Source organism: Brachyistius frenatus, unplaced genomic scaffold (genome assembly GCF_029030835.1).
Source record: "Brachyistius frenatus isolate BFR_SWC_R1_liver_20210118 unplaced genomic scaffold, ASM2903083v1 Contig_110, whole genome shotgun sequence".
NCBI classification, from domain to species: domain Eukaryota; kingdom Metazoa; phylum Chordata; class Actinopteri; family Embiotocidae; genus Brachyistius; species Brachyistius frenatus.
The window spans coordinates 1,322,240-1,345,200 of record NW_027210709.1 but is presented as its reverse complement, the minus strand read 5'-3'; the positions used below and the strand labels follow the sequence as shown (position 1 = coordinate 1,345,200).

Below are 22,961 nucleotides of genomic sequence, written 5' to 3'. Positions count from 1 at the left end.
CGTTTGGGATGGATTATTGGTATGATATTTGTAATGAGTCTTCGCATGTCATGCATATTTACAATAAGATAACGTCTTATTCACCTGAGCAAAAGGAAAACGGAACAATATAAATGCTGGCGTCCTTTCTTCCGCCTGGCGCCGTTGCCGACGACAGAGCGGCAGTGCGGCAGTGAAAAAAGTACCGGCGGTGTACACTCCGCCAGGACGAAGGTTCCGCCTCCTTTCCGATCTGAAAGCCAGCTACATTTTGTGTGTGTGGCCATTCTGGGCCATGGATACAACCTCCGGCAGTCGCAAAATCCGTTCACTGACACCGAGCTAAGAAAGTCTGTAACCCGGTTAAAGCAGCAGCGGCCAGATTGGTGAGTATTTCTACTTAAATCCGAGCTCGTTTCACAGCGACGCCTCGTCTTCAGCGTCTCGCTCGTTACGGAAAACCAGCTAAACGCTAGTTAGCTGCTAACTTAGCCTGCGGCTAGGTTGACGGTAGCTAAAGCGAGTTAGCGTTTCACATCGAAAAAAAAAAATGACAAGAGGAGAGCTGTCATGTCAAAAAAAAAAAAAAAAAAAAAAAGGCACCGGAGCACGAATCTGAACACGGACACGGGTTTCATGACGGCCCGCTTCTTCCTAACAAGTCGGGCTTTCGTCATCCGCCGCTCAACGTAAGTAACATTAGCTCGGTTAGAAACGTCAACCGACTGAATCTGCCGGTGTGTGTTTTTTTCCTCCCCCGGTGTGTGTGAGGAGTTGCAGCCCGAGAACAAAGATCTATTGCAGGCTTAGCTAACGTTAACAGTGCCGGTATTTATTTATTTATTTATTTAGTTGTTGTTACCGTTTCACTCCCACTTGTTTCACCACCTTTGGAGATTAGCTCCAAAAAAAAAAAAAAAAAAAAAAAAGCTATCACGTATCTCGCTAAACCCAAATAAGGTATTTCCGCTTATAACGTTACAAGTGGAAATGCAGAATAAGACAAGAGGCCACGTTAAGTTCAAGTTTAATGTTTGTAGCGATAGACAGCTAAAGTTAAAGATGCACTTTCTCTTGTACAGACAAATTAAACCCGTTATTTATATATATATATATATTTTTGTCTCATCACCATTCATAATTTCAGATCTCAGTTTTTTCCCCCAGGTGTCCTCTCAACCCGTGGTACCGATCATTGTTTATGATCGTGACGTGTGCTGAGGTTTATGTTTGTTGTAGGATCAGTGTTTCGTAAACAGATTTGTATGGTGCCTCGCCACAGCGTCACACCAGCCAGCTACAATTACCAAGGCAGTAATGTATGAAAACCACTGAAATTGTTTAGAGTACATGTTTTTTTTTCCCCACAGCTGTTCATCCTAATACTGCGTCATACTAATCTCTTCCCCAGCGCAGATTATACAGGAATGAAATGTGGGGAATTCGTCCAATCCTGCAGCAGTTGTAGATGTATCAGCTGTGTTTCTGCTGCCAAAGACAAACAGATTAACAGGAACTATGATTTTTAATTGCCACACTGGGCTGTGGTGTTAAGATATATGGCTCCCGTGTTTCTGAGTCAGTATCCCATAAAGTCTTCATGAATGATTTTCCCTTCTCTTTGAGGCCCCTTTTTTTTTTCATGTTTGTTTTAGTTTGAGGATTGATGTAAGAAATAAAAGTGAATCTGTTCTGTCCACAGCCACAAATCTCTTATAAGATACAATAGGACATATGTGTGGACATATGGATGTCAATACCACGCTGTTGCTCAGGAATTGGTGCCTTCAATTCCAAGATTTCTAACTAACTAACTTCATTCAGGGATTTTAATCTATCTACTGTTCTTTGTTCTTAGGTTACAGAATTGCAGTTACGTGTGTTGACCGGTGAATGCATAGAGTCAAGAAGGTCAAACTTTGTGACAATAAAGAGGGCATCTGGAAAAGGTGAAGTATTCATGTTTGGTCTAATTTACCTGTTTATAATGCTTCAAAAGATGAAATAATCATATTTTAACCAGCTCCATTAAAGGAATGCACAACTGCAGGTGGTTTCTGCAACACTCATCAGCTCTTTGTAATGTCAACATGCAGTTGTGTGACTGTGAGCATGACGGCTGTGGACGACCTCTCGGACAGCACGGAGGTGGTGGAGATGGAGGATGTCCCATCTCAGTTCTTTGTGGAGAAACACTCATGGGAGGGCCTCCGTGATATTATCCACTGCAGCAGGAAGTACTCTGGCATGATCGCCAACAAGGCTCCCCTTGACTTCCAGTTTGTGCAGAAAAAGGATGAGAACGGACCGCACTCCCACCGGTTGTACTATCTCGGTAAGATGATTGAAGCTCGATGATGGTGCACAAAATCCCCCATATCGGATTATGATTTGTGTTTTCTATAAATCGCTCCTTTGTACTCCATTCACTTGACCGCACTCGTGTTCCTCTGCTCAAGGCAGCAGAATATGATTGCCTCATGACATTAAAGCAACCGCTGTGTTAAAGTTCTCCTTTTCCAGTTAGCACAAGCTTTTCTGTTTGCTGTCGTTGCTGCTGAAGCTGCCTTTGTTGCTTTTCTACGCACTTACCAGGAATGCCTTACGGAAGCAGAGAGAACTCATTACTCTACTCAGAAATCCCCAAGAAGATTCGGAAAGAGGCTCTCTTAGTGTTGTCATGGAAACAGATGCTGGATCACTTCCAGGTGAATTCTCCCTCTCTTCCTCTTCATGCAGCGCAGCCACCAAACGGCACAATATGCTGTTATTGAAATTCAAAATACTGAGCAACCCTGGTCTGGAGGGATGAGTCATATGAATGTAGTTCAGTCATATGTTTCACAGTAATCATACTGTATTTACTTGTGCACTGAAACATACACACACAGTAAACTTGAAAAGCAGTCCATTCAGTGAATTCCAGTGTTGTAAATATGATTTCTTGTTGTTTCTTGAAGGCTACACCGCACCAGGGAGCCTACTCTCGTGAGGAGGAGTTGCTGAGAGAGCGTAAACGTTTGGGGGCATTTGGTATCACTTCCTATGACTACCATTCCCAGACAGGCCTGTTCCTCTTTCAGGCTAGCAATAGCCTCTTCTACTGTCAAGATGGAGGCAACAATGGTTTCATCGTGAGTAGACTGCATTTTTTTTTTTTTCTTCAATTTGGATTTCTCAGAAACTCAGGACAGATTTAATTCAACTGCTATGTTGAATAAACCTGTTAACTATTCTGCCGCCATTCAAGTAAAAGACCGATATCAAGAAGCATCCGCTAGGGAGAGCTGATGTCTTGTTTTGAATCTTCTGACCAAACTTCCTACCCGACACAGAGTCAGAACACAGTGGTTCCATGTTGCAAATGATTTATTAGACTCTTCACTGTGCTGTCATCCATTTTTGTCTGTAATTAATTAATACAATTTAAAACACTTTTACCATCAAATGTATTGTAATACATTGCATTGCAGTCCAAATCTGCCACTGTGCTCGCCGTGAGTTGCAGAAGATACTATGGCGGGAGGATGATCATATTGCCATGTTAACATTTTTTGACAAGTTATCCAAGTGGTTGATCTTTGTGATTTGATCTTGGAGATAATTATAAGTTCTCCTGCCAATCTTGGCCAAAAGAAACTTGTGATGTAGTTTTTAAGGCTGTCACAGTGCAACTGGTTTGGATCTGACACCCTGACCAAGGTGGTTTTACTGTTTGTAAGAGGTGCATTTTAAAACCCTTCAAAGTTTGGTTTCCTGCATTGTGGTTGTGCCTTTTCTAACTGTAATGCAGCTCCTTTTTTAAGTTGCTTCACCCGTGGTGTGTTTATTCTTGGATTCCTCCACCTATATGTCTTACACTGTATTTGACACATAGTTCTATGTGTTGAATGAAATGAAGACATTTTTTTTGCTGCGAGGGGACGTTGCTTTGCACATCAACAACAAACAACCACACAACAACAGATCATCTGACAAAACACATAATATCATAAGACAAAATGCATGTTTGGTAGTTGGTGTTTGATGGATTTAACAAGATTCAGTATTTGGAATCAGCAAACTGGGCAAATAATAAGTAAATAAAATTGATATAAACAAATATAACTTTTGTTGGTTTGAGAAATCGCAGAGTTATGTGTATTGGAAAAACATTTAGCATTTTGAGTAAGTCTTCATGATTTTTTTTTATTGATTTTTTTTATCACGAATCCCATTCATCTTATAGTTTCATTGAAACGTAACCATGTCTGCACATATAGATATACTGTATTTGTTGTCATTTACACCAAGCTGTTGGTTTAAGACATCAGCAGATTATACAGCTATTGATAAGCATGTTTTTTTTCATGTCTTTGAAACTTTGTCGATTTCTAGATTTATTTATCAGAATTTCGGACGACGTTTTCATAATCATCCCATTTGTTGTTGTTGCATGTCAGTTTCCCTCCTCAGTTTGCCTTTGACAAAGATTGTGCATGTTGGTTTTAGCAGTCTGCTCCTGTAAAGCCAGTGGAGATCAAGACCCAGTGCTCAGGGACCCGAATGGACCCCAAGATCTGCCCTGGGGACCCGGACTTCATAGCCTTCATCAACAACAACGACTTGTGGATAGCTAACATAAAGACAGGCGAAGAAAGAAGGCTCACGTACTGTCATAAAGGTCTGATGGCTCTATGATTCATTAGATTGATTTAAGCAGTGCAAAGGTCGTGCAATAAATCCCTTTTCATCCTTTAAAATCGTTTTTAACACACCATACAGCTGTTGGTCATAAAGATTGTCTTTATTTTGACGTTCAATTTTCTTGTGTCTTTATCTTCTGAGATATTATTGCACAGAACTGGCTCATCTGTGTGTTTAGGCCTATAAATGTAATGTGACCCAGATGTATACTTTTCTTTCCGTGATTCGTCTCCTTTCTTCCAGGTATAGATAATGTTAAGGAGGACCCCAAGTCTGCAGGTGTAGCAACGTTTGTCATCCAGGAGGAGTTTGACCGTTTCACTGGTTACTGGTGGAGTCCCTCAGCAGTAGAAGGTCAGCTATTATTTACCGAGAGGCCATTTATGTACTCAAGGAACGTTACTGACACCCAGTACTTTAAGTGCTGTTAGTGTGTGTACATTATGATCTGTAAATTCATGATTTTTGTCCCATCAGACCCCAGTGGAGGTAAAACGGTTTACCTTCTGTATGAAGAGGTGGATGAGACGGAAGTAGAAATTATTCATGTTCCATCTCCGGCACTGGAGGAGCGGAAAGCAGACACGTACAGATATCCCCGAACAGGTCTGTGCAGCCCTGTACACTTTCCACATAAGAGTGTAGATTTGGAGTAGTGAATTGTCTTATTTACAATTTTTACCATTTTATCTTTCTAATGTCTTACTTACAGGTAGCAAAAATCCCCAGGCTACCCTTAAACTGGCAGAGATCAAGACCGACCATCAAGGAAGAGTCAGTATTTCACTATCTTTTCATGATCGTCTTGTCTCGTTTTGTTCTTTAGCGCAGTCCCTTGGTGTTTCTAATGTGTGTGTGTGTGTGTGTGTGTGTGTGTGTGTGTGTGTGTGTGTGTGTGTGTGTGTGTGTGTGTGTGTGTGTGTGTGTGTGTGTGTGTGTGTGTGTGTGATGACAGATTGTGAGCACTCAAGATAAAGAGCTGGTCGTCCCCTTCACCTCCTTGTTTCCTGGGACAGAATACATCGCCAGAGTAGGATGGACGAGTGACGGCAAATAGTGAGTTTTAAATCAAAAACATTGACTGCATCTTGTTCAAAACAAACCAGGCAGTCCCTTCAGGTTTTCACTGAGTTTTTTGTGATTGTTGTCATAATTTTTTTTTTTTTTTTAAATGCTTGATTTTACAGCAGCTTTTCTCAAAAGCTTGTTTTGTTTTTGTTTTGTTTTTTTAATACTTTAATTTTTTTGGTGGCAAAATTGCAGAGCAAAAAATTCACATGTAATCACTTCCTATGATAATAAAATATACTGCACATCACAGATAAAGCTGGAATTACTTTAGCTCTCAAACGTCATAAAAATAAATCATAAAAGTGACATTGCTTTACGAAACAGGCCACGACAGTAATATAGAATACAGCGGTTACATAAAAGATACGTGCTTTTACATGCTGTTATAATAATAGGATCAATCTCTTGTAGCTGTAAGGCTGTATATAACTCGTGTAATTTAATTTTACATAATTCACATAGTAAGACCACGTTTTCCCATAAACTCTTGTCACTTCCTGTTATACCATTTTCTTCCAGTCAGCTGGCATGTAGTTTGTTTTAATGATGAGAGGAGAAGTTGAAGGGCATTGGTGACTGTAAATGAAGAGGGTTTTTTTTGTTGTTGTTGTTGTTGTTGTTTTTGTTGTTGTTCTTTCCTTAATCCACCAGTCTTGCAATATAAAGCAATCTTTTAAGTTTTGTCTGCTCTGTTTCTTCGTAGTGGCTGGGCAGTGCTGTTGGACCGCAGTCAGAGAAAGCTGCAGCTCGTCCTGCTTCCTCCAGCCCTCTTCATCCCCGTGACAGACGACCCAGCTGTGAGGCAGGAGAGCCTGGAGGCTGTGACCAGTAACACACAGCCATACATAATCTACGAAGAGACCACTGACGTCTGGATAAACGTAAATCTTTTCCCATGGGACACTCTTTGCTGGCCTTAAAACAAATTTCCAATTGCTTACGTGTTACGATTGTGAGTGCTTTAACGTTTTTCTGCTGTAACTGACTGTGTTTCTCTCACCACAGGTTCATGATATATTCTATCCCTTTATTCAAACGACAGAAGACGAGTTCACTTTCATTTGGGTAAATGAGTCGAAAACAGGATTCAGCCATCTGAATAAAATCACGTCCCTGTTACAACCGGGCTGCTACTATTGGACAGAGAACTACCTACACGTAGAGGGTAAGAGACTAGAACATGCTTCAGCATTTATTTGACATCAGATAGTCAAATCAAATTATCCAGTATCACAGTGCAGTTGGTGTGTGTTTTTAAAGCTAGTATTATTTGATCTCACAACTCAACTGTCAGGGTTTACGTCAGACATGTTTTGTATGTCAAGGAGCATGTCTATTTTGTTATCTGGTTGGTGTTTTTTCAGGAGACTTCAAATGTGCAATCAAGGAGGAGGTTACATTGACCAGTGGAGAGTGGGAAGTGCTGGCAAGACATGGCTCTAAGGTTAGACAAAGTCGGTCTGTGCTGAAAACACAAAATCACACGTATGAAAGATATACAGCTGTTTAGAGTGCAGCAAAAAAAGTATTGACTTCAGCACACTTATTTTGAAGTTCAATAATGATTATGAGCCTGAAGCTGTGGCCCTCAGCTTTATTTTGGGGATGTTTACAACTACTGTTCACAACTTGGGCTGCGATGCCCGAAGTCTACAACTGATTGACATCTGCGGACGCTTGGTATTTTCCCTGGAGATGTGCTGTCAGGCTTGTGCTCCGGCCGACTGCACTTTTCGCTTGTTTCAGGAGATTTTCAGTTTCGCCCTCAGGAACATTTTGCTGTCAAATGTATCCTAAAACTGGTGGACTATGAATAATAATGTCCTAAAAGATCGAACATTGATCACGCAGTAAGGCTATGAACGTGATTAAACAGTGTTGACACAGAAAAACACCAAGTTAACCTGTTGCTACCTTTAAAAACTGATTGGAAACCAAAGTACCGAAGACAAAAATAGTGAGAAAACATCATGGCCTAATACTTTTGGACTTTGCTGATTATTTGAACTGCCTGGATGTTTTTTTTTTTTTTTTTTTACACAGACTCTTGGGGTCAGCATTAACACTAAAGTTAACAGTCATCTTTCTTAGCAAAAAATATACTATTTAAGATGTCATTATGTCACTTGTGATGTTTCATTGGCTTCATTCATTCCTATCATTCACTTCACCTGATACTCTCATGTCTTGGCCTGCCAACAAGTGCTGCTGTGATTTCATTGTTCTTAAATTCTTATCTGCTAGATCTGGGTGAACGAGGCGACAAAGTTGGTGTACTTCCAGGGCACCAGAGACACTCCTCTGGAGCACCACCTCTACGTGGTCAGCTATGAGTCACCTGGAGATGTGGTCAGACTAACCAAGCCTGGCTTCTCTCATAGCTGCTCCGTTAGTCAGGTACCTACCTACCTACTTACTTACAAATGTCTGAGTAAAGGAAATGATGACAGCTCATTCATATCCTTATATTTATGACTTTTGGCACCTCTCTTTCTTCTCTCTCTCTGCAGAACTTTGATTTTTTTGTCAGCCACTACAGTAACGTGAGTACGCCTCCCTGCGTCCACGTCTACAAACTGAGCAGCTCAGAAGGTGACCCGTTACACGTGGTACCCGAGTTCTGGGCCAGCATGATGGAATCACCAGGTAAATAGAATCTGAAGTAAACCACCTCAAACGTTCGTCGTCCTCCTCGCTGACATACGGAGACACATTTTGTCTTGTCCGTAGTGTTTACACACGGATAGTATCCAACACCAACTGTATTCCCCTATGTACACAAAAAGTGTTTTGTTGTGACAAACACATTATGGAGTCTTGCATCTCTAAAGGAGAAGTCAGCCAAGAGTCAGAGTTTTAAAATGGCTCTAAGCATCTGATTAATTAATTTCCCAGATAATTTTAAAAAAAAATACCAGCTACACTGGAAACTAAATGTTGTCTTTAAATGCTAATAGTTTTTGGTTAAAATTTATGAACAATAACTTAACTCACTTGTTTTGCAGTTCATGATAAATTACAGTCCTGATGTTAAAAAAATGAAACCTTAAATGAACACAGATTTGATTCAGATTTTTTTTTTTATGCTCAGTTTTTCTTACAAGGTAGAAGGTCAGGTGTAAATGTTGAAATGAAGTAAAGAAGCACTTTGACCTCATCACATTAATGGCAGAACTTCAGCATGATGCTGAACCCAACGTTTTAAGTTTATGAATATGTGGGCATTTCTCCATAATAATGGGTTGCAGTCTTTGCATCCTACAGGGCGTAGACCTCGGTTTAATATTGAAACTATTCGAGCATCTTTTAATAAAGCCGCATTGACCACCATGTGTGCTGAAAGTCTACCTCCACTCTAAATGCTTGTCTTCAACTTCTTCACACTGAGCCACTGACTGATTGGTTGGCCCTTCAGAGAGACGGTGCAAACCTTAAAGCAAACAGTGTTTCTAGACTGTAAATTACAGTGAATAAAACTGAAGCTGTGATCAACAGTCTGGTGGAGCCAGACTGCTTTCAGAGCTCATCAGGGACCGAACAATAGGAGTGAATTTGAAAGTCACTCTATATACATTTTTCAAACATCACACAAGGCATGTGTGAAGGTTGCCCAACTATCTTTGGTTATATTTTTGGAACAATCAATTGAACTGAGTGAAGTCTCAAGGGGAAGGTTGCGTTCTGGTTTTGATTAAATCAAGGACAGTCAGTTTGATCTACAGCAGCGTCCTCCAGACATTTCTGGCAGCGATCAAATCACGTGGTGCTCAAGCATGCGCTGTGTCAGAGTTGATTGTTGTTTATAATCAATTAATAGCTACCAGTTGTGGAATGACAGTCCTTTACTGTCCTGTTGGGCATTTATGAGTGTTTCTTGCTTTGGTGGAGGAGTAGGAGTCAAAGGTTAGCCGAGATACCAGTGCAGGGATTCCCACACATTTACTGGGCATGACGGGGCTCTGCTACGCATTAAACACCATGTTTTGGATGTCGAAGAAAAGTGCTACAGAAAAATCTAATTTCTGTGGAAATCAGAACAGTTTTAGTATTAAAATGTAAAGGAAAAATAACCCGGTACCCCAATATTAAAAGATGATTTTTGCAGTATTTATTCCAGATTATCAGTAACTTTTCACACCAAAAAATTATCTTAATTTACAAATCAGATATTTGGTTTCAGTATTATTTGCATACAACATAATTTTCCTTTTCAAATCTCTTGTCTTGTCTCTTGTCACGGACGCCTTGGATTTCACCTGCAACATATGGCAGTTTTGTCGCCTGCGTAACCGGTGACCACGTGTGTTAATATGTTTTCCAGGTTGCCCGGGAGATTACAATCCACCTGAGATTTTTGACTTTCCGGGGAAGTCAGGTTTTCAACTGTATGGGATGGTGTACAAGCCTCACAACCTGCAGCCTGGCAGGAAACACCCCACTGTTCTCTTTGTGTACGGAGGTCCACAGGTGTGTAGCTGTATCCTCTCAGTCTGTGCTGGATCTCTGGGCATCATGTCACATGAGCTGTTGTCTCTCCTGCCTTCCCTTTGTGACCACCACATGTTGCTTTGAACCTGTATTGCTGTGTAGATAAAAAAAAAAGCATCTTGAAGAACATTTTGTGCGTGTGTGTGTGTGTGTGTGTGTGTGTGTGTGTATATTCAGGTTCAGCTGGTTAACAACTCCTTCAAGGGGATGAAGTACCTCCGTCTGAACACGCTGGCTTCTCTTGGCTATGCCGTGGTCGTCATCGATGGGAGGGGTTCCTGTCAGAGGGGCCTTGAATTCGAAGGAGCGCTGAAAAACAAAATGGTAGAGAAAGAGTCAGATAATGAAATGAATTCAGTGGCAGTAAAAACAACGTGCCGCTACCAGTTTGACTCGCCTACCTTTGGCTTTTGCTCGTCCAGGGTCAGGTGGAGATTGAAGACCAGGTGGAGGGGCTGCAGTATGTGGCGGAGAAGTTTAACTTTGTGGACCTGAGCCGTGTTGCCATCCATGGCTGGTCCTATGGCGGTTTCCTCTCTCTCATGGGCCTCATCCAGCGACCCAACATCTTCAAGGTTAGGAGTCCTGTAGCCTCCCTGTTATCGATAAATCATACACTCTGTCTTTCCATCAATGAGCCCTCTCTGCTGTTGCCGTCAGGCAGAAAAATCCCTGTGTAATTTCACTGACCAATGGCCAATTTATACTTTCCTGTGTCCAAATATCCAGAATGTTCCATGTAGGTCAGCATGACCGGCAATTCGTGGTTTCCGTATGACTGGACCAAATAAAGTCTTTGAATGTGGACAGCGGACCTGAATTTGGTTCCATTTAAACTATAATGTGCTATAATTTTAGGGTACACGTCGGTGAGCAGCACCTACCTTGTTGCCCTCCCGTTCCAAGCACAGTGGGGAGACTCTTTGGACACCATTAATGAAAAGCATGTACAAATCAAAGCTCCTCCAAAGTTCGTCAGCGACAACCTCAAATACAAACGGACCAACTCCAATGTTCTCATGGCTGCATATGAATCACATTACGAATGTGACTCAAGAATTGTATTGCTATGTGTGTGTCCTTGTACCCTTTAATGATGAACTATTAAGGTGTAAAAAAACAAAACAACACAGACTCTCCTAGACTTGGGCAGATGACAAAATGTATGTAATTCCTGAGGTGCTGCTTCTCAAAACTTGAGTTTGTGATGCAGTTGCCCGTTGCATCCACATGGTGTCTGTGTTGCACAATGTGTTGGCCAGTCCTCTTTGGGATGTCTGGTGCTGGGGAGTCACATTTTTATCTCTTTTCGCTGTATTGTATATCCAACAAAGCCGTAACATCCGGATATAAAATGGATATTCTGTAGAATTATTCGGACTTGTTTTCCAGCAACACGTACAGTAAATCCAAACTATGAGCTTCGTCCTGTACTATATAGAGTTGACACTTTTCTTCTGATAGTTTTGTTGTTGTTTTTGTTGTTTTTTCATTCAGTCCTGCTCATTACACAATATTGTGTTGTGTGTCCTTGTCAGTTGGCCATTGCAGGTGCCCCGGTGACCGTGTGGATGGCCTACGACACGGGCTACACAGAGCGCTACATGGACGTGCCTGAGAACAACCAGCAGGGCTACGAGGAGGGATCTGTGGCTCTGCACGTGGACAAGCTGCCCAGCGAGTCAGTAGACTCGCGCGCACACACACACACACACACACACACACACACACACACACACACACACACACACACACACACACACACACACAAAACTATACTTGAGTTGGCAAGAGTGTCTGTTTGTGTGGGATTTGAATTTCTATCATACTTTATGTACTTGTTTATTAAAAATAAATACACTTCCTGTTATATTACTGTTAACCAACAGTCAGACATGTGCACCAAAAACAATCAGAGAATTTTCCTTTTTTTTTCTTCTTTTTTTTTTTAATCTATTACTCGTATTTCAGTCATTCTCATAAATGACTTAAAATGTGACTCGTGAAGCGTTCCATCTTTTTAACTGCCAGCAGTGCTCTATGAACACGCATGCCAAACCACACCTTTGTCTCTTCAATTTCGCTAACTGATGCTTTTTATGACCTTTCAAATGAAAAACACTGGGTTGAGATTTCTTCTAACAGTTATGAAAATTATTCAGTAAAAAACAAAACTAAATTGGGTGTAATCTTGAAATGCCAGAGACAATAAATATGTTTTAACTAAGATTTGAATGCGGGTAGTGAGGCTGATGACCTGATCTGAAGAGAGAGGTTGTTCCAACGTTTAGGAGCTGCCAGTGAGAAAGCCAGGTCGGCCCTGAGTGCCAGTCTGGATTGAGAAACCACTAAAAGCAGCTGGTCCAGAGACCAGATCGACAGACGTGGGGTGTTAAGATTCGTGGTGACGGGTAAGAACAAGCTTCGGTGGTTAGGGACTCAGGAAACGGTGAGGACCTGACAAACGGCACGTTAGAGCACTGCTTCGCTTTTGGAGGCTCGAGTCAAAATACAGAGTTGCTGATGTATTTCCACCTTTTCTATAAGTTTCTTGAGACCAGTTAAGACCCTACAAATAGTGGACAGCATATCTTATTTAAGAATGACTCCGTGCACCTCCCTGTCCTGTGAAAGCAGACTTCATTTTAACAAATCGCTGTAACCATGTAACCCTTGTCATTGCAGGCCCAACCGTCTGCTCATTCTCCATGGATTTCTAGATGAGAACGTGCATTTTTTCCACACCAATTTCCTGGTGTCTCAGATAATCCGTGCTGGGAAGCCCTACCAGCTTCAGGCAAGTATCTGAGGCTTGTTTCTCGTGTAAAGAGCGGAAGTCTACAATCCAAACATGTATAAAACAATTTTAAAAAAACCTGCACAAATCGCTGGAATGGCTGTTTTAATCTTCAGTTTTCTACAAAGCAAATGTATTTTTTTTTATAGTGGCTTATAATATTGTAATATTTAATGATAGTTGGATACCTAAATAAATAAAAAGGTAATGCCATGCAGTCATTTGGATTATATGTCAAGAAGAAGTATGACTGTCATAGCATTTTTGCAAAGCAGATTTGATTAGTTACATACATCTAATGCACTTACACTAACTCATAATTGAAGTTTCTAATGTCGATTGGATGCTCCGTTTCGATTTTCCAGGTCTACCCCAACGAGCGTCACAGTATTCGCTGCCCTGAGTCTGGAGAGCACTACGAGATAATGCTGCTGCACTTTCTACAACAATACCTCTGAAATGAGACAACAGGGGAGAAGTGAAGTCTAGTTTTCCCCTCTGTCCTCTTTTACCCTCCCAACTGTCCGCCCATCTTTATTCTCCCGCGAACCTCCCCATCCCGGCCGACTCGTCTCCGATCCGTGTCCGTGTCCGACACGTCTCCGACCATTCACCCCAACATTGACAAACACATCAGACGCCCAGCAGCCACAGGCCGCTCTCTCCTGTGAACTCGTCTTCTCACTTCTTCACCGTACTTTTCCTCTTTTCGCTCTTTTTGTTTTGTTTTGCCCCCTCCCCCCGCCGCCGCCTTGTATACAGTCTGGGGTATGGTTTACGAGCACAGAGATTTGGTGTCTCACCCTGAAAGCTGAACAAAGACAAGGACATATGGAGAAATATTTGCAGGCTGTGTCACATTGACTCCGCTCCCCTACATACTCATCTCTACAGCCATCATGGTTTTTGCCAAATGTTATCGCGTTGTCCTCGCCCCCCTCCTTCCCCACCTGTTTTCTTCATTTCAGTCATCGATAGGAACGGGGTTAAAGTTCACGGATTGAAAAATGGAATCTATACACATATTTGCAGATTTGAGCTTACATACTTATAAGTACATATGTAAAAGACAGTTTATCTGATACATAAACACACACACAACCACAATCCCAATCACACGGAGTTGCAATATCCATACATACTGTGAGGCTGTACCTTGCAGTTTGTGTAATAATGAAGAAAGGAAGAAAATCACGGCTCTTCCTCTGTCCACTTGTTTTAAGTGCGTGTTGATTAAAATCAAATATTTTTATGGACTTTTATTTTTATTTTTTTAATGAGTGCTGATGAAAGCCGCTCATTGATATTTTCGTGCCGTTTTTTCTTTCTCCCCTCACATCACATTGCTCGAGATGTCTGCTTGCCTTCTTAACACATAATTTATATTTGCCAAAGTACCTCTTGACTCTTGATCATGCTGGTATTTCCTTTTTTTACTGCAATAAAGACAACAGGAGGGTGAGCACTGGAGTCTTACAACAGCTTTGTACCACCGAAATACAATTTGTATATGATAATGATTAAATGTATGAATCAATCACACGCTTTCTTTTACTGCCGTCTTTTCATTCAACTCGTACGTTGCTTGCAGCACGTGTTGTTCCGTTTCATGTTTTGCAGAATGCACCCAGGCCATCTTGGTAGCAAATACACCCATCTGGAGTGAGTTTTCTATATTAATGTTACACCCAAAGTCTTAATTTGACCCTCCCCTCATGTCACCAGATGCTCGTTGGTCCTGCTGCCCCCTTCCTTTGTGAACAGCACAGTTGCCATGGTAACCTTTTTGATCCCATAGGGAGGGATGTCTTACCTCGATCTGATAACACCACAGACACAACGGGGACTGGGCTGCCCTTTCTTGTATCATTCCCAACAACAAGCCTTTCCAGGGGCAGATATGGAGATGAGAAGATTCATTTCATTATGGAAAATAAAAGCAGTATTAATCTTATTCAGTCTCAAGCTGTTCACCTGAATTGTAAGTTGTGAAACGTGTAGGATACTTGTGTACACGTAAGAAAAACAGTTCTGTCACAGAGCTATTTGTGACCATAATTGACCCGTAAAAGTCACAAAACCACTTCATTTAGCCACATGTGGCAGCTCTCTTGTATCTTAAAAGACTTCAGCAGCTTAGTGATGTTACCTGGCAGCAAACTTTAGTAGCTTCAAGGTGTCAGCTTTATTCTTCAGTGCACCACTTTCTACTTTCCCTTGTGCTTTCTGTTAATGTGCTTCTTCCGAAGTGATCCTCCAAGCACTCACAACTTTTAGTCTTTTAAGATACAAGAGAGCTGCCACATGTGGCTAAATGAAGTGGTTTAGTTCTGCTCGAGCCTGTGGTTGAGTCAGATTTGATTTGTTTATAAGGGGGATCATTTGGAGCCGATGGAAAATTCAAGTCACGGATAAACTTCTACCGAATGGCATAAAAAGAAACAATCTGTCCCGTCATGTCCTCTTGTTTAAATCCTAAATTAAACAAGTAATTCAATTCATCTGCCAAAATGTAGCGGTTGCCATTTGAAGCTAATTACCTTGTATTTCATAAATCAAAACAAAGTTATTGTTGCGGATGTTTTTTTATTATTATATTATTCTGTTTTTTTGTGCAACATATGTCTTTTAGTTCAGGTTTCAGTTGACTGTGTTTATGGATACTTTCTGAGTGGCTCACAGTAAGACAAGACACGCAAATATAAGTTTAAATCAGTTGTATTGGCTCATTGTGGCCAAACAATGTTATTTTCTCTTAAAAAAAAACAATATAAATTACAAACAGGAAGCAGCAGAAATATATATATTGATTCTTTACAGTATTTAAATAAGAAAAAGGAACATCTACAATGACAAACTCTCAAGTCAAAAGGACACAGGTATTATCACAACAAATCAGTAACGGGTACATTTCTGCAAACACAAACAACATTCCTTCAAATACAATGTACAAAACAATGCCTCTCGTCTTAGAAGTAGTCAATATGACTCCATATCATCCAAACCTCCACAGGAAAATTTAAATCAGTGAAGAATATTTTTTAGTTCGATTCAAATTCTCAGGCAGAATATACAGTATATTGTACAAAAGGCTGGAATGGTCTACAGTGTCAGTGTTAACACAGTTTCTGCTTGGTAATCCTAGTTTACAGCACGGCATAACTTTACATAATGTTTTTGAACACTAATCTCATCATGTTCACGTGGAAAACGACTCATTGTTCTAATTAAGTCACCGTTTGGTCCGCACCATTTAAGGTTTTAAAGGCTTAATCAGCCAGCATTTCATTCTTCCACGCCTCCTCTGAAAAATAAGAGCAGTTCTTTAGCTGGATTGGAGCTGAGAGTGTTGTTTGTTCGCTACCGAACCACATTCAAACTCAACAACAGCCCTCATGTACAGGGCTACACCTCATGTCTGGTGAGAAGTCTCGACTTGTTGGAAGTGAGTCACGGCTTACAGAACAGTGGACAGGCCGGGACTCGCCCTGCGACACTCTCTTAACTCGGGGCTCCTGCTTCAAGCCAACAGAAGGAAACTGCAGTGGTACAACATATTAAAAAAAACATTCCACTGCACGTTTTAATACGGTCTCTTTTTCCATCTGTGGCTCTAGAAGCACTGAAGGAATCTGCTCGTCTTTTCAGGGAACAGAGCAGTGGAAACTCACTTAATGTGAGTTTGCTACGCTTCTGTTTTGAGGGCCGTGGCTCTGGTATGAAGGTCTTCCTCACAGGGAGACAACCAAGGAAATGGAATCCTTTACCTCATCAACCAAGTACCAAGAAAAGAAACAATCGTCCAAAATCTGCTTCTGGTCTTTGTCTCGATTTGGTCTTTTTCTGCTCTCTCTATGACTTGTTCTGGATTGCGGACGGGGCAATCATCATCCTGCTGGACTTCAGAGGGTAGTAGCGGCCCCTCCAGGTCTTCCAGAAGATGCCTTGCTTCCTCTGGTGCCGCTGCTTGGGAGGAGGGCTCTGGAAGTATCTACCATTTAGGTTGGAGCGACCGCAGTTACTGAACCACCAGCCACCTTTGAAGAAAAAAGGATAAGGCTGGGTTAGTTGCTGCATTGGTCTCTGACTGTACACGAGCCATAACACAAGTCAGTATCTGGAGAGCATTTATCATTGTCACCTACCAGAGAGGTGTTTGGCACAGTTGGTGTCAATTTTCTGGTCGTTGTCTTGGTCCCGGGTGGAAAAAGGCAGATCAGATGTGGCGTCAGTCCCAAGGGACGTCTCCAGGGTGCTGAAGGTGCCGACCTCTGATATCCGAAGGGAGTACTTGCTTTCCTCACCGCCCAGTTGGAAGGGCAGGCGGACGGAGACTAAGTCATCGCCCCAGTCGGAGAGCTTGATGTCGAGGATGTAGCCGCCATCTTTAGCGATGGAGTGGATCTTTTCTAGACCCAACCAGAACTCTCCTGGACAAAAAGAAAAGGAGTAGAGAAGGAATGGTGAGAAAACTTGACCTCTGCTACTGGCTTGACTTCTGCTTGCCTTCGATTTACTTAGATACTTCTGGACACTATCTCCTCTGATGTAGTAGATGTAGTAATGCTGTGAGACCTAATCTGACCCTGGACTGGATAGCTCGTCAGGGAGAGTGAGATAAAACTCAAAAGAGCATTTACCATTCAGGCTGCCAAAGCCTTTCTCGTAGGCCTGCCATAGCTGGTCGAAGTCCACTGACCCATCTTGACGCCTTTGGACCACGGTCCATCCACCATCTGGGTAAAAAGACGGCGAGAGGTTGATCAGAAAATGTTTTAGTGGCCAAAACGGCAACTTCAAAATGGGTAGACGTTGTGCCCCACTTACCAGTTGTCATCTCACAGAAGACTTTAAAGGGCTCTGAGTTTATTGGCTGGACGATGTAGACCCCGCTGGTGGTCTCTCCTCGCAGGAACAGCTCATGGCAGTCCGATGGCATTTCTGGAAGAAGAACAAAGAGGAGAAAAAAACAACATTAATACAAAGAGCTTTGCACAGTATCACTGCCTGGCAGTTTAAACAGTTCGATCTTCTTTTGCCTTGACTGCTAGCCAAGCTGTTTACAGCCCATTTAACTAGTGTGTTTTTCTTCAGCTTTACGTCCCTGAACAGCCCCAGAAAAGTGTTTCTAAAATGGATGTTGAAACTTTGAAGCCAAATTTTAAGTTCTGTTTTGCAAAAAAAATCAAACAAGTCTTAGAACGACCTCTGTTTTCTCGTGTTGATTCAACAACGGTATTTGTGAATCCGAACTTGTCTACCCAGTTTTTATAGTAGATCATTCAGTTAGGGAACCTCTCAGGTCTCTCTGCACCGCCAGACTGGAGTGTTTCCAAATACAACAACCGCTCCAAGCGAGAGGAGCGAAGCTTATCACCGAGTTTGGAGATATAAATGTGTACCTGATAAAAAACCTTTGACGTAGCTTCAACAAGACAGAATGAATGACAGATTCTTTCTCTAGTATAAATATGACCTTTCTCCCAGTTCCCAAGCAGACTTCCCTCTTTACAGCTGCTTGGCCACCCAGCCTATTGAATTACACACCATTACCCTTTACATTCCTCAACCCTCCCCCCCCCTCCCTCCTCCTCCTCCTCTTTGGCTTGTCACACCTCTTTAAGGTGCACAGCAGCTAGTTGGTGACATAGATGTGTGCATGGCCTGTGCATGCATGGGGAGTGATCACAGGGTGGTTGCAGAGAGGTAGAGGCTGTGTTTGTAAAGGGATATCAGACAAGGCAGAGACTACACAAAGCAGGGAACTCCAGAGCTGTCATGTGCCTAAGGAGGCTAACAGCCTTTTAAGTATTCATCATGCTTTGCATTTTTTTATATATATCTTTACGTGCTTAAAAAAAAAAAAATCGTACAAATAGCATTAAAATAGGTTGTTAACATTTAGATTTGGTTTTTTACTTGATATTCACCAGCTAATATTTCCAGCGTAAGCTCATCAGCTGAACACAGACTGACAAAAACCTTGTTTGTGAGTAATGACCTCTCCAGAGGAATGAACTCTGAAATGTCGAGTTGTGGCTGCAGTCTGCCTTAGGGTCAGGGGTTCTCCTGAACTTTGGCACACTTCACATTCATTACAATAGGAAAGAAGGAGGAGATGGAGGTTTGTGCACAGAGGTGGGGGAGGAGAGGATGACAGAGGAGGAGGAGGAGGAGGAGGAGGAGGAGAAGAGATGTCTGACTGACAGATCTGGGGGAAAGGTTGCTCATTCTTGAGGGATGTAGGGATTTTTGTTTTCCACTAAAAGGTGGGATGTCTTAAGAAGGAGGGAGGCGGCGAGTGTCTTCAAAACAGTGAGATATCTGTACAAAGTTCACAGATAAATTTAGACTGCCTTTTCCCAATTTCTCTCCTTTTCCTCAGTTTTTTTTATTTTTATTTTTTTGGGCTCTGGCACAAGGGCAGTAATCTGAGGAATGTTACATGCAAGATAGACAAAGCCCTCCCTTTGTCTTTTCCAGGTTCCCCTCCTCTAACCCTCCTACACACCACAGAAATGATCAGTGAGAGTAATCCCGTTGAGCTGTGTGACCCTGACTGAATGTTCTGAGTCCAGTGAACTTTCCTCTAGTTGAAATGTGGCCAGATAAATATGTTTCTTTCTTTACCTGATTCCTCAAATCTCACTGATGTCAGAGCTTTGAGGTATTATTGTGATTCCTAAAGGCTGACTGAACTCAACTGTTGCCTTCGCCGTGTATATTTTTTCACCCAGTTCTCATCCCTGAACATTAGTAACTCGGGTTTGACTTTGGATGTAATCTTCTTCTAATTTTATTCATTTACAATCTTTCTTTCTTTCTTTCTTTCTTTCTTTCTCTTTCAAGACTAAAGTCAGACCAAAATGCAGCTGGGTAAGAAAGCTGCCTGTGTCTCAACTCTTCCCCAGTTGGTTTGTGTCCAATCCTGTACATTCTGGATGAAAGCACGCATTCATACTGGTCCAGTCACAGTTCTGGTCAGAGGGGAGCAGCAGCTGTTGGCATGGCTGCATCCTGCACTGAGGGCGTCATTGACTGCCTGTTACAATTACCGTAAATCCCTGTACAGGGGTACAGATAAGCAAGGCCTGTTTTAGTTTACACCTTTGAATAGAAGCAAGCCTGATTACTACTTTTAAGGAGCTTGTTTCATTTATTCATGCCTTTGCAATCCGCATTAAACGAGCAATGTCTTTAGGACTTTAGAGGCTAAAAGGCAGCGCACTCGCTAAAAGTCGACCTGTTGCTGCTGTATGTGGCGTCACGCTGAGCGGGGAAGCGTCTCCCAAATTGATTAGATTCCTTGATTTTAATTGCTAGTGATTTAAGCTTCTTTATGGCCTTGTACTAAACAGATGGTCTGCCACATTTGGCGTCAGATTTTGTCCAGTCGACTTAGGGCCGTGTAAGGAAGGGATTTTGGACGCTTTTGGGCTTTACTTACCGACTGGGGAGTCACGCTGCTCCGTGACGCCACTTGCCACGGAACCGTCAGAGTTACTGCTCGTCTGGGAGGGTCTCAGTCTTGACTGCTGGATCTGAAAAAGTCGTTGATCAGATTGCAGAAAATAAAAAATAAAAAATAAAAAAAAAATTCACAACATTCACTCTGATAGGAAATGTGTTTGTAAATGGAGTCTTACTCACTTGACTTTGCAGGGTCCTGATGCGCACATTCTGTTTGTCAAGCTTCTCCTGCTGAAGTCTGATTCGCTCCATCAGATCGTCAATGCGTCTGTTCTGAGTCTCCAGCATCAGCTGACATAGAAATAACACAAAGGCATCACATTTTAGCATTTTGTCAACTTTATTCGAAACCCTGTCTGTGCGTAAAAAAAAATAAACCCATGGTGCGAAAAACAAAAAGCATCAGAATGAACAAAGACTACCTGCCGGGTTTCATTAAAAAAAAAAAAGCCTGAGATCGTGGCCTGTACACTTATTTTCAGCCTACAATGACAGGCATTTGTTCTTTCCGTCCAGCTGCGGTGAAGTTATGTAACTCCCTCACAGCGCGGGGTTTTCCATTCCACTATAAAGCCTTTCAGGCGCACATTGTACATTGAGAGCTGCCGGTGCACAACTATGGTAGGCCTCTCCAACTGTGTCACATGGGTCCTAATACTGTCCAGGTTGTAAAATTTGACAGCTGTGAACAATTATTCACACATTCTTGCAGCTGATGCTTGCGGATCCTTTTGTCTGGGGGCCTATAGTGTTTCCCTGCACGTACTTCACGCTCTTCCTTCGTGCCTGCAGCCTTGTCAACCAGCCCCCACCCCCCGACACTCCCCTCAACACCACCCACTGCTTGCCCTCTGTTCAGTTGTTATGTTGTGCCTTTGAGTCCTCAGAAAAAAAGCCTTGCCACAAAGACGGCAGGCAATGCACTTTAAGAGTCCTCTTCACCAGAACAAGCACACCTAGTACTTTTTTGGGGCTTTAAGAACATTTCTTGAAGTATAAGTACAGGGGGAAATAAATCAATGGAAAACCTTGTTTAGCTTAATTTTCCTCCCAAACTAACATCATCCCCCTCATCTCTGCATCTGCTCTCCTACACAAACGATTATCATCAACCCACAAACGTCAACTGTTCACTGCTCACCTGGATGTTGCGAGCATCACTGTTGTTCTTAGCACCGGCGTTTGGCAGCACGCCGCCTCCCTGCAACAAGCTGTCCACGCTCTCCTCCAGCCGGCTCATCCTCTCACTCATTGTCTTCCTCTCGTGCTGCATCTCCTCCGCCTTCTCCCTCAGCTCGGCGGTGACATTCAGCAGCTGCCCCTCTCTGTCCTCCACCCCGTGGGTCCTAGCCCTCAGGGCCTCCCCCTCCGATCGCAGCCTCTGGCTCTCCTTCCCCAGCTCGGTCACAGTGTGATTGAAGACTTTCAGCTTGGTGGATATGTCCCGCATCTGGACTTTGGTTTTGTCCACATGCTCCTTCAGGCCCTGGCCCAGTTGCAGTAGACCGTGGGCAATGACATTCACGTCGTCCCACTGGACACGCTTCTCCTTGGCAGCCCCAGCCCCCTTCCTGTCAAAGGGGAACCCTGTGGCCATGAGCACCACCAGGCATAGGGTCAGAGTAGCCAGTGTTGTCTTCATTGCTGCTGTTTTCTGTAAAACTGCTGCTTTAAAATGTATGTATTCTGGTTACAGAAGTATGCAGTGTCCTGTCCTGTCTTCTTGAGTTGGATCTCAGAGCTCAGGCTCGTGGATAAACAGGCACAGCACAACTCTTATATAGTTTCTCAGCCCTCAAGTCTAAACTGTGAGCAGCCTGCCATTGGCCAGCCGAGGAGAGGGAGGGGAGCAGTTATTCTCAGGTTTCTGTCCCTCCTCCCTTAACTATTCATGTCAGAGGGACATGATATAACAAAAAGATCAGTGTGCATCTCTGCACACTGAGAAACAGGGACTGGGTGTTTGTTTTTTTCTTGTTCAGTGGTATTGGTGAATATATGTGCAATACTTTTGAATAGCAAGCTAATCCATTCATCTGATTAAAACTTGATTTTTTTCTATACACAAAGTATTTGGAGAGTTCATTCGATGATTTCAATGAGTCAGATATATATCACAACCTTTCCTCGTAGAGGATTTTTGAACATCAGAAAAAACGAATTCCTATAAATTAGGATGATTTGAAGTGCCAAAATAAAATGGATGCAGCTGAATTGTAGAAGTGTAATTTCCTAATGCCATGATGAAGGACCACACACACTGATGCCAGTGAAAGATGAGGCTCCGGACCTTTACAGAGCCGACTGGTCAACAGCTGAAGCCAGAATACGAGTTTCTTTATTATATTCGATCACGATCATAAATTGAAGTTCTTACATGTAATCCATGTCTTTTAACTTTGCTTTATGGACCCAAACTGATCAGTACACAGACTATTATATTACTGTCACTATAATCTGTCTCTGCTGG

At 42.4% G+C, this 22,961-nt stretch overlaps 2 protein-coding genes across 4 annotated transcripts; one reads left to right on the top strand and one right to left on the bottom strand.

Annotated features, from left to right (window-relative positions):
* Positions 1 to 196: 196 nt before the first annotated feature.
* On the top strand, positions 197 to 14,559 carry LOC138629008 (dipeptidyl peptidase 9-like). 3 transcript variants are annotated; one of them, XM_069712458.1, is made up of 21 exons: positions 197 to 365; positions 1,838 to 1,928; positions 2,076 to 2,314; positions 2,575 to 2,687; positions 2,940 to 3,113; positions 4,474 to 4,642; positions 4,909 to 5,019; positions 5,143 to 5,271; positions 5,378 to 5,439; positions 5,621 to 5,721; positions 6,440 to 6,617; positions 6,742 to 6,901; positions 7,101 to 7,180; positions 7,981 to 8,133; positions 8,247 to 8,382; positions 10,058 to 10,203; positions 10,402 to 10,548; positions 10,647 to 10,799; positions 11,763 to 11,905; positions 12,910 to 13,021; positions 13,387 to 14,559. In XM_069712458.1, exons 2-21 carry the CDS (start codon positions 1,873 to 1,875, stop codon positions 13,477 to 13,479), a joined length of 2,655 nt encoding a protein of 884 aa, XP_069568559.1. In that variant the 5' UTR covers positions 197 to 365; positions 1,838 to 1,872; the 3' UTR covers positions 13,480 to 14,559. The 3 variants fall into 3 exon arrangements, with proteins under 3 accessions (XP_069568559.1, XP_069568557.1, XP_069568558.1); XM_069712456.1 differs by having other exon boundaries at positions 4,471 to 4,642; XM_069712457.1 differs by lacking the exon at positions 197 to 365 and adding an exon at positions 397 to 668 and having other exon boundaries at positions 4,471 to 4,642.
* Positions 14,560 to 15,598: 1,039 nt separating this feature from the next.
* angptl4 (angiopoietin-like 4) lies at positions 15,599 to 22,227 on the bottom strand. The gene is made up of 7 exons (XM_069712573.1): positions 21,633 to 22,227; positions 20,672 to 20,782; positions 20,469 to 20,562; positions 17,849 to 17,962; positions 17,662 to 17,757; positions 17,167 to 17,451; positions 15,599 to 17,058 (listed from the first exon to the last, which is right to left on the bottom strand). The coding sequence occupies exons 1-7, from the start codon at positions 22,131 to 22,133 to the stop codon at positions 16,874 to 16,876; spliced, it is 1,386 nt and encodes a 461-aa protein (XP_069568674.1). The 5' UTR covers positions 22,134 to 22,227; the 3' UTR covers positions 15,599 to 16,873.
* Between the last annotated feature and the right edge of the window lie 734 nt (positions 22,228 to 22,961).

Bases quoted from the DNA above. Each gene is read 5' to 3' on its own strand.
- LOC138629008 (XM_069712456.1), top strand. From the start codon at position 1,873: ATGCATAGAGTCAAGAAGGTCAAACTTTGTGACAATAAAGAGGGCATC. The intron at 6,902-7,100 runs GTAAGAGACTAG...GTGTTTTTTCAG, and splicing joins GAACTACCTACACGTAGAGG to GAGACTTCAAATGTGCAATC. The intron at 8,134-8,246 runs GTACCTACCTAC...CTCTCTCTGCAG, and splicing joins ATAGCTGCTCCGTTAGTCAG to AACTTTGATTTTTTTGTCAG.
- angptl4 (XM_069712573.1), bottom strand. From the start codon at position 22,133: ATGAAGACAACACTGGCTACTCTGACCCTATGCCTGGTGGTGCTCATG. The intron at 20,783-21,632 runs GTGAGCAGTGAA...TTTCTATGTCAG, and splicing joins GTGATGCTCGCAACATCCAG to CTGATGCTGGAGACTCAGAA. The intron at 17,963-20,468 runs GTAAGTAAAGCC...TTCTTCTTCCAG, and splicing joins GCAGCGTGACTCCCCAGTCG to AAATGCCATCGGACTGCCAT.